Source organism: Saccopteryx bilineata, chromosome 9, assembly GCF_036850765.1.
Source record: "Saccopteryx bilineata isolate mSacBil1 chromosome 9, mSacBil1_pri_phased_curated, whole genome shotgun sequence".
NCBI classification, from domain to species: Eukaryota; Metazoa; Chordata; class Mammalia; order Chiroptera; family Emballonuridae; genus Saccopteryx; species Saccopteryx bilineata.
Genome location: NC_089498.1, coordinates 15,653,436 through 15,665,842, shown reverse-complemented (window position 1 = coordinate 15,665,842; position 12,407 = coordinate 15,653,436). Strand labels below are relative to the sequence as shown.

General features: G+C 43.0%; 1 protein-coding gene across 2 annotated transcripts in view; it reads left to right on the top strand.

The window, feature by feature from the left end:
• The window catches only part of CDH11 (cadherin 11), a 151,430-nt gene that overhangs the window by 126,387 nt on the left and 12,636 nt on the right, over nucleotides 1-12,407 (top strand). For both annotated transcript variants that reach the window (XM_066242950.1, XM_066242949.1), the window contains 3 exons: nucleotides 639-775; nucleotides 1,912-2,045; nucleotides 2,271-2,388. In XM_066242950.1, coding sequence (XP_066099047.1) covers nucleotides 639-775; nucleotides 1,912-2,045; nucleotides 2,271-2,388 — 389 coding nt within the window. The remainder of the gene's footprint in view (nucleotides 1-638; nucleotides 776-1,911; nucleotides 2,046-2,270; nucleotides 2,389-12,407) is intronic.

Here is a 12,407-nt window from a genome sequence, read left to right as displayed (position 1 = left end):
GCATCATTCAAGCGTGGGAAGCGTGCTCGCCACAGGAAGGGGTGGGCCTGCCTTGCGCATTTCGCCCTGGAAGTCAGAACCACGCTCCCTGAGAACCCCTAAAATTCAAGTAAATAAACGAAGTAAATTGGCTCAAAAAATTGCAGTTAGCATTTTTCTTTAAATAAGGAGAAAACTGATTGTTTAGGACCGTAAACGATCCTTGATGATAAATTTAGATAAACTTGAAACTGTTTAATATTTCATATGCAGAAATCTGGCCAAGGTTTGAGACGTTTATGACTTTCTGAGTCGTTTGGAAGCGAGGCAAACTGACTTCCCAAATGCAATAGCATAAATATTCAGAGGGTGGATGATTGTAGTAAATATGGAGAAATATGCAATGTGTTATTACGCTTCTCAATCAAATATGCTAAATAGCCCTTCCATTCATTGTACTGAATAAAGAATTCTAATGCGGCAAAATGATTCCCATAAAAGATTCATGTACAAAGTTTGAAAAGTAAATTTGACTGAAAAGGAAGCCTAGCTCAAGCAACTCATTGAAAAAGATCCTTTAGGTAGGGCACGGGGAAAATATTCACATATTAAGCTGCTTGGAATGTCTCCTCTAATTGCCTGATTTGCATTCTGCTTAGGTATTCGATTGATCGTCATACTGACCTCGACAGGTTTTTCACTATTAATCCGGAGGATGGTTTTATTAAAACTACAAAACCTCTGGACAGAGAGGAAACCGCCTGGCTCAACATATCCGTTTTTGCGGCAGAAATCCGTAAGCGTTCTCCGAAGGGTTTTGATTCTCTTTTCACCAAATACTCCTTCTTCTGACTCTCCAAAGCCTGGGAAGTGACAGCTGAGATGGAATAAAGTTTTTCAGAAATTCTAGGAAGTCACTTACGTTGGTACATAGCGACGTTGGTGCTTTCTCTGGCAGGACTGGGTGCAGACTCGGCCAGTGAGCCGATGGCCCTCAGCAGCCTGAAACTCACACCCGTCACCCAAGGGTCCCACACCTTATCCTGTCACTCAGATTTGTTGAAACCCAGAGCCGTCACATCCTTAAGGGCCAAGATTTGTGGGGTCCCATTTACCTGAAGGCCAGTGACTCTCAAACCCGATCATGTGTTTGGAATATTGTGGCGGGGAGGTGGGGAGGCTTGTTATAATCAAAATCCCTGGATCCCGCCCTCGGGGCCTCTGATTCAGAAGGTCCTGGGTGGGGCCTGAGCGTTCTTTTATTTCCAACAAGTTCCCAGATAGCTGTGCTGCTGCTCTGGGGAACCCCAGTTTGAGAACTGCTGCCATGGACTCTACCCAAAGGTGCCAGGATCTATTTGATGCCTCTAGAACAGTGGTCCCCAACCCCCGGGCCGCGGACCGGTACCAGTCTGTGGGCCATTTGGTACTGGTCTGCAAAGAAAGAATAAATAACTTACATTATTTCCATTTTATTTATATTTAAGTCTGAACGATGTTTTATTTTTTTAAAAAAAGACCAGATTCCCTCTGTTACATCCGTCTAAGACTCACTCTTGACGCTTGTCTCGGTCACGTGATACATTTATACATCCCACACTAAAGGCCAGTCCGTGAAAATATTTTCTGACATTAAACCAGTCTGTGGCCCAAAAAAGGTTGGGGACCACTGGTCTAGAGGATAACGTGGGCATCAGAGTCAGCAGGAACGGGAAAGTGGTTTAGCTCTCACTGGTCTAACGCTGACATTTATTCCCGGGCATCCCCCTCACACGGAACATCGTATACATCAGGTGTTAGACGGCTTTTGTGCCCTTTTTTGGCGGCTTTTTCTATGCCGCCAAACTCGTGGCTGCATTTTAGTCTTTCCGAAGAGTAACCTTGGACCAGGGTGGGTTCCTCCCAGGCACTGACTGAATTTTTTCTTTCCAGACAACCGGCACCAGGAAGCCAAAGTCCCAGTGTCCATTAGGGTCCTCGATGTCAATGACAATGCCCCCAAGTTTGCCGCCCCTTATGAAGGCTTCATCTGTGAGAGTGATCAGACCAAGCCGCTGTCCAACCAGGTAAGGAGGCTTCCCCCTCCCCCGGCTCTGAGCGAGGCCTTTGGGACCGCGTTTGGTTTTGAGAGCATCAACTACCCACCCACGGAGGCTTCCGAGCCTTCGTTCAACTCCGGAACTTTGCTCACTAAGATCTAAACCAGGTTTCCCAGCCGGCCAGAAATGTTTATAAATAAATGATGTGCCAGTGTCAGTGTGACTTATTCATGGGCCACCTTTCTCTTTCAGCCAATTGTTACAATTAGTGCTGACGACAAGGATGACACAGCCAACGGACCAAGATTTATCTTCAGTCTGCCCCCCGAAATCATTCACAATCCAAACTTCACAGTCAGAGACAACAGAGGTTCGTACCGAGGTTCCTGTGCGTTCAGGGAAGTCAGAGTGGGGAGCCAGTGGCTTTTCTGTGGCAAGCACAAGTCCTTTCTCTGCTCTTAACAACGCCTTTCTGTTGAAGGGCAAACAGAAAGAAAAAATAATAATAATGCCATCTTTAGTTTTGAGACATGGGCGGGCTCATTTGGCGCATATGACTGAGTGAGTCTAATTTTATTTGACTTTTCTGTTGCGGTTGGCTTTGATATTCATGAGGCAGAGGGGAAACCAAGGGGGGATGCTTATAGGGTCAATATGCAAACAACTTCCATTTATCTTCTTTTTAAAGAGGTTGATGAACCCTCAGGGGAGGGGGGAGTGTGGTTTTATGAATATTGATAGCACGTGGAGCATTCAAACAGATCGGTTCAACTTTGTAAGGCAATGGGATGTTTCAGCCGCCCTTGTCTTCCAGGGCAGGGTTTGAAGGCAGCGGGGTTGGGTACAGAGCAGGACATCTGACCACCGTGACCGCCATGGATCGCCGGAAGGGCGTGACCAAAGCAGGCCGTGGCCACGGCGCGTGCACGGGGAAACGAAAATGCTTTCTGCTTTTCCGGTGCAAATTCTTCAAATGGTTTTTGTTGTATAGATCCAAACGGACGCTGTCCCTTGACAAAGTTGGTAGCAGAACCAGGGTCAAAACATAAGCTTCTCAAATCCCAGCCAGACTGCTTTGATCTGTAGCTGTTTCTACGTGACAATACAGGTCTGTAAACACAGGCTGACAAATGCCATCATTTGACACAGGAATAAAAGGTGGCCCTCCCGAGTGCCTATGCCACACGCTAGCTGGGAACGAGGTTCTGTTGTAGGTGGGTTGCTTTCTTAGTGACTGGGATCAGGCTTGGAGGAGCTGAAGTTACTCTAATAATTAGTACTGCTTTTCTCGTCATTGTGACCACTGTCAGCTGGCACAGCGCCAGCAGGTATATTTCAAACGCCATGCCAAGATCCCTCTCATACTCTCTCCATTGAATTCTCTTAACACATCATAGCTACAGATTACTATTATTATTATTCCCATACTGCAGATGGGGGAAACGAGGCACAGAATTATCAAGTAACTTGTTCAGAGTCAGTCAGCGACAAAAGGTGAAGGGATTAAGAAGAGCAAATTGGCAGTCACAGAATAGCCCCGGGGGTGGAAAGTAGAGCACAGGGGATGGAGTCAATAACACTGTAATAGCTGTGTATGCTGCCAGGTGGGTGCTGGATATATGGGGGGGGGGGAAGGGGAGGACATTGTAAATGCTAGGATTGTCTAACCACTATGCTGTACACCTGGAAATAATAGGAAATGATATTGAATGCAAACTTTAATTGAAAAATAAAAATGTTAACAAGTCAGTCAGCTACATAGGAGTTAGAACTAGATTTTAAACCCAGGCCCTCAAGAGACTCAAGGTTCTAGTCTTAACGTCTGTACCCTACTGGGCTGATTACTAACACAGAGGCGCGTTCCCCGTGCCGCTTGGATTGGGCAGAGAAGACCTGGCCTACTTTATTATTCCTTCTCGCACTGATCTGAGCATTTGCTTACGGCCATGTGAAATCAAGCCCGTATTAAATGAGACTGGGGCAGACTGTCCCAGGTGCTGTGATGTTGACTTTCTCTCCTGCCACCTTGCTTTCTTCAGTGGACATGCTTTTGAAAGCCTTGGGGTGAGGGGGTTACAAGGAGAGAGATGTATTTCAAAGGAACCCTAAAAAACAAACTCTGATTTCATTATAAATTATTTCCACCGTTTCAGAATGGAGACATTACTTGGAGCTCTTTAATTTTATATTCAATCTAGGATTATTCTTGTACTTGTTGGCTTGGGTTCATATGCACGGATGAGCGTGTTAAGCCCTTAAAAGAGAGAATTCTGCAAAGTACTGAGATAGATGAGTAATCTCAACCAGGGGCACGTGGACCTCGGTGGTGCACAGATGTAACATAGGGATTTCCTTTCGTAAGGGTCGATTTCTCCAAAGCAGGGAGACCTTGGCGTGTGGTGAACATGAACGTTTACTGAGCCGAACTGAACAAGATGGTGGAAACAGTGTTTTTATAATACCTTCTAAGATAATGTGCGCATCTTTGAGTTTACGAGTATCCCTGCCTCTACTTCCGTAATTTTATTTTTTTAAAAAAAAATTTTCCATTGGTTTGAAAGAGAATAAGAGAGAGGGGAAGGGAGAGACAGAGAAAGAGAGAAGCATCAGCTCATTGATCCACTGCATTGTTCCATTTCGTTGTGCACTCATTGATGGCTCTCGTAAGTGCCCTGACTGGGGATCGAACATGCGACTTCAGCACGCCTGAACAGCACTCTATTTATCGAGCAACCAGCCCTGGGTTGGTAGGTTGCTACACTGTTCCAGCCTCAGCTTATGGCAGTTTTCTGATGAAAAAAAAAATACTATAACAAAAAACTTCAACGTAACAATTAGTTTTATTGATAGTAAGACGATCTGTTTTTCTGTCCAGAAAACTCTGGTGTTCTCGCCTGCCTCTTATGCTACTACCTTTTATCATCTGTTTTCTCACATACTTGTGATCAAGCATTGATCTGTGTGTTTACATAATCCACAACTTAGATGTGAGACCCAACAGCCAGATTTACTCCCCACGTCCATCCTCTGCGTGTCCTCGGACACCCCCTGAGAGAGCAGGGGTTTGCTAAGCTCTCCGCACCCTGCCTACGCCACCTCCCTCATCTGCCTTGCCCTCTCTATTTTTATGGGTGCAATAATATTTAGTTGCTGTTAACCCTCTGAAACATTATACCAAGACCTATTGTTCTCTAGGGAGTTATAAGTATGCTACACTGTCACAGTACCTTGAGGATGCCATCTCTATTTTTCATGGAGAATCTATTACCGCAGATGAACCAACCTACCACCCAATCTGTGTCTCCTGCCCTTTTCTATGAGTCTCATCTTACATTGGAGCTATACTGCTTTTGCAGGAAATTGCTACTTTTCAAGAAAAATGACTTTATTAACTATGGCAAACAGTTAATGAAAACTCCCATGTTTGGAGCTATTACAAAACCTTAAAGCAAATACAGTCCTATAATTATCATTTAATAGAGTTTCTTTCTACTAGCTCCAAAAAGTAATTACATATTGAAGTAATCCAAAAGGAATAATCACTTTCCACATCCTATTAATAGCCTACTGAGTTACCAAGTTTCTCGGCTGAGACTGTTTTCCATAGAAAACATGAGATAATGGTTTATATCATGCTGAGTAAAAGCATCAGATTTCTTTCTCCTTGAGTGTTTACTTCCATTATGTCATGTAAATAATCGGGATTGTGTTTGCCTAAACTCAGCGTAAGCACTGGGCATCTTTTTCTTTTTAAATTTTTTATTGAATTTATTGGGGGTGACTTTGATTGATTTTATAGGTTCATGTGTACAATGCTATAATACATCGTCTGTATATTGTACTGCATGTTCACCACCCCAAGTCAAGTCTCCTTCCGTCACCATCTATCTCCCTCCTACCCTCTCCTACCTCCCCTCTCCCCTTCTCTCGTATAATCACCGTACTGTTGTCTGTGTCTATGAGGTGGTTTTGGTTTTTTTTGGCTTAATCCCTTTACCATCTTTCTCCATCCCCCAACCCCCTCCCCTCTGACAGATGTCAGTCTGTTCTCTATCTATGAGTCTGTTTCTGTTTGGTGTGTTTGTTTATTTTGTTCATTACATTCCACATATAAGTGACATCATCTGGTACTTGTCTTTCTTTAAAATATAAGAAACAAAGCCATCTTCATACATTCTAATCCTTCAGTTTATTTTATCCTGCTCTCCATTCTACCACCCGAGCTTTGAAGGTGACTTGGCAGTTGGCAGGAAAGCCAAGCACTAGATGACTTTTCCACATCAGAGTCCATCGGGGGCTATTAACACGCAGAAGGGCGCTGTTTGGGCAGATGAAGAACTGATCCACCCGGGTTTTGAGATGCAGTTACTTTGAAAATACCAGTTTTAATGGCTTCTCTAAAAGCACAAGAAATGTGTGATAGATAAGAACAGAGCTAAGAGAAAAAATGCCAAGACTAACCCCTCTCTCATCTGTCTAGTCTTCATTAATTTATAAAACCTTCTCATGGCGATTGCTTTACTTAATTTCTCCAAACAGCCCTATAAGGTCGACATGTTGAATTCTTTTTTTTTTTTTTTAAGAAATTTTTTTTTTATTCATTTTTTTAGAGAGGAGAGAGAGAGAGACAGAGAGGGAAAGAGAGACAGAGAGAGAGAAGGGTGGAGGAGCTGGAAGCATCAACTCCCATATGTGCCTTGACCAGGCAAGCCTAGGGTTTCGAACCGGCGACCTCAGTATTTCCAGGTCGACGCTTTATCCACTGCGCCACCACAGATCAGGCCAACATGTTGAATTCTTTTATCCTTATTTACATGCTAAGGAAGGGATAGGAGACATCAGAAGCTTCATAGACTTGCTCACGGTTGTGATACCGAGAAGTGAAATACCAAAGCGCACACACACATTGTATTATGAATATAAAGCTCCTGTCTTTTCTAGTTCATTCTTTTTTTGCAAAAATTTGTTTATCCTCACATCAAATAACAACAGTCTTCAGGAAAGGAAAAAAAATCTGAATTCAAGTCAATTTGTCAATCTAGGTTTGCAGGAGAAGTGTGAACAGACAAAGACAAACTGTACTTGGATTTCAATTTTAATCACGGTCATCATAATCGTGGCAAAATATATTTGCAAAGAATTTTATAATGTTCTTCAACTGCATAATTAATATATATTCCTTGAAGGAAAATGAGCAAATACAAACAAGCAGAAATAAAGTCTAAAATAATACAATCACATGATGCTAATATGTATAGTGTCCAGAAATAACCACGGCTCTTCTGCATCCTTCCAGACCTGTTCTCAGTATACATTTTGATCTTTAAGAAAGGCAGCCATAAAATTCATGTTCATTTTTTTCCCTTTGCCTCGTGTCAACATTTTCTTCTCAACAGCTTCCTAATTTCCATCTTAAGAATGTCTGATTGATCTCAGTTGACTACTGTTGGGAAAGCATATTTTCACAGTATCTAATTATCCTTTTAGGATAAATTCTGAGAGTGGAATTACTTGACCAAAAGCTTTTGATGCTTAATTGACAAACTGCCCATCAGAAATATTTATAATAACCATTAATAAAATTGGTGAGGTCCGATTTCCTCACCTTCAAGCCAACTCGAGACATTATTGTTTTGAAATCATTGACAGAGTGATAGGTGAACTATAATCACAGTTTACAGTATCAGTTTCTTTCATTACTAGTAAAGCTAGGAGTCTTAAATACGTATTAATAATTTCTTCATTTTGCTTTGCCAATCAGCTATTCATGACCTGAACCATTTTTTGAATTGTATGCATGCTCATCAGTGTATGGCTGTGTGTAACGTCCTTTCCTCTGTTAGTCTGTTAACATTCGAGCCGTCAAGTGTCTTTCGTAGATCTCCTCAATGTTTCCATGCCCTTTGAGTTGTGATTATGCTGTGTTCTTAAGTGTAAATGTTGCACTATTTATATCTTGTTTCTTGTTGTTGTTTAATATGATCCTCCACAAAGATCTTCTTATCCAAAATTGACGTCAACATTCACCTACCTCTTTTTTCTTTCTCATACACCATGCTTCCCACTTCCAGTGTCTATTCGTGTGAAATAAATACACAACCCCCAATCATTGTCCATTTCCGAAATATCAGTTAAAAAACAATCAGTTATTTCCAATTGCTTTGCAACACTATCTTTATCATCACCTATGTTACCTACTCTATGATTTGGAGGGGGAACTTTCATTCCTTCCCATTCTATTAACTCTAGTGTTAGAATCATATTGTTTTAAGGGTTACATACATATACATGTTAAAATCTGATATATATTTCTCAAGGTTATTTTTATTTTATTACTCTTTCTTAAATGTTGGTTTCTTTGTTCCTCTAGATATAATTTAGAATTGTTTTTCTTACATTTATTGATTGATTTTAGAGAGTCAGAGTGAGGAAGGGAGGAGAGAGAGAGAGAGAAAGCGAGAGAGAGAGAGAATAGCATTCATTTGTTGTTCCACTTAGTTCTGCTTCCTTCCTGTATGTACCTGACTGGGGATCGAACCTGCAACCTTGGTGCATCAGGATGATGCTTTATCCAACTGAACTAACCGACCAGGGCTAGAATTAATTTTTAATGGGCCTAATAAGTACCTTTGTGAATATTATTGAGTTTACCTTAAATTTATAAGTTAACTTAAGAATTAAAAAATTTTAAATATTCTTTCCATCTAGAAGCATGGTCTGACTTTTCATTGAATCAATTCTTTTTTTTTTCTTTTTTTAATTCCATTAGAGATGCTTTGTAGTTTCCTTCATTTTGTTCTATACGCTTCTTATTAAGTTTACAGCTAGTTACTTTACATTTGGATGCTGTTACGAAGTGGATTTTTAACTTGGATTTTCCAGGTGACTATTTTTAATACCAACTACAGCTATTTTAATTAATTAGTTTATTATTCTAAAGTGATACAGCTTCTCAGTTGATTTTCCTGGGAATTTTAGGGAGACAAATATATAAAAATAAAATGATCATTTTACTTCATTCTCTTTAAATATTTAGTTGTTTGTTTTTTGGTTTTTTTTGGTTTAATTGTATAAATTCGCGCTTTTGGAATATGTGTCAAATAACAATAATAATGGATATTCTCGCTTTACTTGTTACTTTAATAGGACTGTTAATTCTAGGGTTTGTGTTGTGGTGTATGTGTGTTTGTGTGTATGTTTTAGGGAATTTCCTTTGCACTGTTTTATTAAATATTGATCACAATTTTTGGATTCTAACAATAACATACTCTTATTCTGTCTTTTGACCTAATGGTTGGATAAAGTTATTAAATGGAAACATCCTAATATTGAACCTAATTTTTTTTTTAATTTTTTTTTTCTTTTTGTATTTTTCTGAAGCTGGAAATGGGGAGAGACAGTCAGACAGACTCCTGCATGTGCCCGACCGGGATCCACCCAGCACGCCCACCAGGGGGCGATGCTCTGCCCACCAGGGGGCGATGCTCTGCCCCTCCGGGGCGTCGCTCTGCCGCGACCAGAGCCACTCTAGCGCCTGGGGCAGAGGCCAAGGAGCCATCCCCAGCGCCCGGGCCATCTTTGCTCCAATGGAGCCTTGGCTGTGGGAGGGGAAGAGAGAGACAGAGAGGAAGGGGGGGGGGTGGAGAAGCAAATGGGCGCTTCTCCTATGTGCCCTGGCTGGGGATCGAACCCGGGTCCCCTGCACGCCAGGCCGACGCTCTACCGCTGAGCCAACCGGCCAGGGCCAAACCTAATATTTTTAATTTCCAAATCTCTTATTCCAAAAAAATAATCATACAATATAGTAGAGAGGACAGAGCAAGGGTCAGAGACTAAATGCTTGCCTTTATTTTTTATTTCCAGGAAGGTATCTATCTTAATATTAATACATGATCATTTGACACATAATTCTACTACAGTCACATCTTAAAAAGCATCAGTGATTAGACTTCTAATTCACGGACTGAGCTGCTATTTTGAGAAGTGAAGGCTCTGGAATACCGGAGTCCGGCGTGATCGGAACACATCCCAGGGTCCCAGAACCCCAGGCTGTGTGCTGCACCATGCAAAGTAAATCTGTTTCAACTAGAGTCTCAGGCCTCTCCGGCCACAGAGTCACTGGGCTATTAAAACATTTATCAATTGGAGCAGCAGAGATCAATTTTAGGAGCTGCCAATACGTTTCTGGTAGAATAACAACAAAAATGCGCTTGGGATTTTTCACAGCGACAGATGAAAAGTGTAACCCTTTCGACACGCCCTCCCCAGGTCACATGCCTTCCCCATGTCGCACGCCCTCCCCATGTCACACGCCCTCCCCGTGTCACATGCCTTCCCCATGTCACACGCCCTCCCCAGGTCACACGCCCTCCCCAGGTCACACGCCCTCCCCATGTCACACGCCCTCCCCAGGTCACACGCCCTCCCCATGTCACACGCCCTCCCCATGTCTCACGCCCTCCCCATGTCGCACGCCCTCCCCATGTCACACGCCTTCCCCATGTCAACCACCTGCGCTGCCTTTGATGTTTCTTCCACATTGAGTGGCGGCGGGACCCTCATCACACGCTAGGGATTTTCTAGTTCTCCTTTCACAGTCTCTTCTCTCCATCCTTCCATAATCATGGACCAGCGAGCTGTTCTCCCGTGCCCTGGGCCAGGACATGTCCTAGGAGTGGGACTTTACCAGTGAATAAGAAGGACATAGTCAGTCCCCGATGTCAGGGACTTCCCAGAAGCACAGGGGGCTACGTCAGTCACAGTGTGAAAGCACGGCTGGTGTTTGCGATGACTCTGTCTGACCTCTGCACGGAGCAGCTGTGACTGTCATGTGGGTCCCCAAGCAGGCCTGTCTGCCACCACTTCAGTCAGTCCTTACTCGGAAACATGGCTGAGGGTATCTCTCTTCTTACAACTCTCCCCTGGGTCTCCATCTCCTATGGTTTTAATTGACAGTTCATAGTAAGGAATGATGAGACTGCCCCTGCCCCCAACCCTGTAAGCTTGGCCTTTATGCTCCTTCTCTGGCTACCTTGTGCCCCAAGCTCCAGAAACTTCAAACCACCTCCGCTCTGCCATGGGCCGTGCTGTCCTATGTCCGTGCTCCTGCTCTGCTTGGAGTGGATCCCTCTGCCTAGCCTTCCTCTTTAAAGTCCCACAGTAAATGACTGCTTTTAGGTGGAGCCTGGTGGGGTAGCCCCTCCCCACACGATCTTAGAGGCTTCCTCCTCTGTGCTCGGAGTGTGCTGCCCTGACCATTAGTATTTTTCTTAACACTCTTTGTTCTAGGCCAGGGGTCCCCAAGCTATGGCCCAGGCTGCATGCAGCCCCCTGAGGCCATTTATCCAGCCCCGCCGCACTTCCGGAAGGGGCACCTCTTTCATTGGTGGTCAGTGAGAGGAGCACTCTATGTGGCGGCCCTCCCATGGTCTGAGGGACAGTGAACTGGCCCCCTGTGTAAAAAGTTTGGGGACCCCTGCTCTAGGCCATGATTTCCCTGTTTCCCACTAGACTATGAACCCTGAGGGGCATTATCCCAACATTAAGAAAAATGGGTTGACCAAATGCAGGAATTACAATGAAAGAGTAAATAGGAAAAAAAAAATGCAATGTGCTTCAGAAATTGCAGGGATTAGTGACTATTGTGGGGGGGCAAATGATGATGTTATGACATAAGCCTCAGGCTGAAAAAGAAAACCCATCTTTTGATGGTTCTAAAGGAGTCCAAGTCATTTCACCCACCCTTCCCACCCATGCGTTATTTTTCTACAGAGTTGTGCTGGATGTCTAGGGTTTGCGTCCAGGAAGAGCTGACCTTCACATGAATTTCTTTTGCAAGTACATTGTCCAAGATGAGCTGGTTTGCAGTTCAGTGGTCTCTGACGTGTGATACATTTAAAGTTTTGTTTAAACTGCTAAAAAAAAATCACACATAAAACAAAACAAAACAGAATAAAAAATAAAAGTTTGCAAGAAAAGTCAATTTGGCTGACTAAGGAAGACAGCAAGACAGATACACCTGATTGGACCAAGTGGCAAACTTCTATTTTTTATTTCCCCCTTAGTTTTGTTTTTTTTTCTTTCTTATGAGCAGTACCAAATACCATTCAAATACACTTCTGGCTTTTTTCACTTTTATAATTTAAAGTTATCCAAACAGATTTCTGTGGGACTTTTTCCCCCCCTTTAATTGCTTTTGGCAGATCAAAATGGCAGATGTCTTTTAATGCCCTGCCATTTTCTCTGTGTAAATAATTATGTTCCCTTTCTGCCTGCAATTCACTGCTGCAGTTTGTCCAACATGGAATCTAGTTTATCTGGGAGCCCGCCCTGGCCCGAACCAGATGGAAAAATAAACGGATCTTCCTGATGGATAGGGTAGGTTGTTCT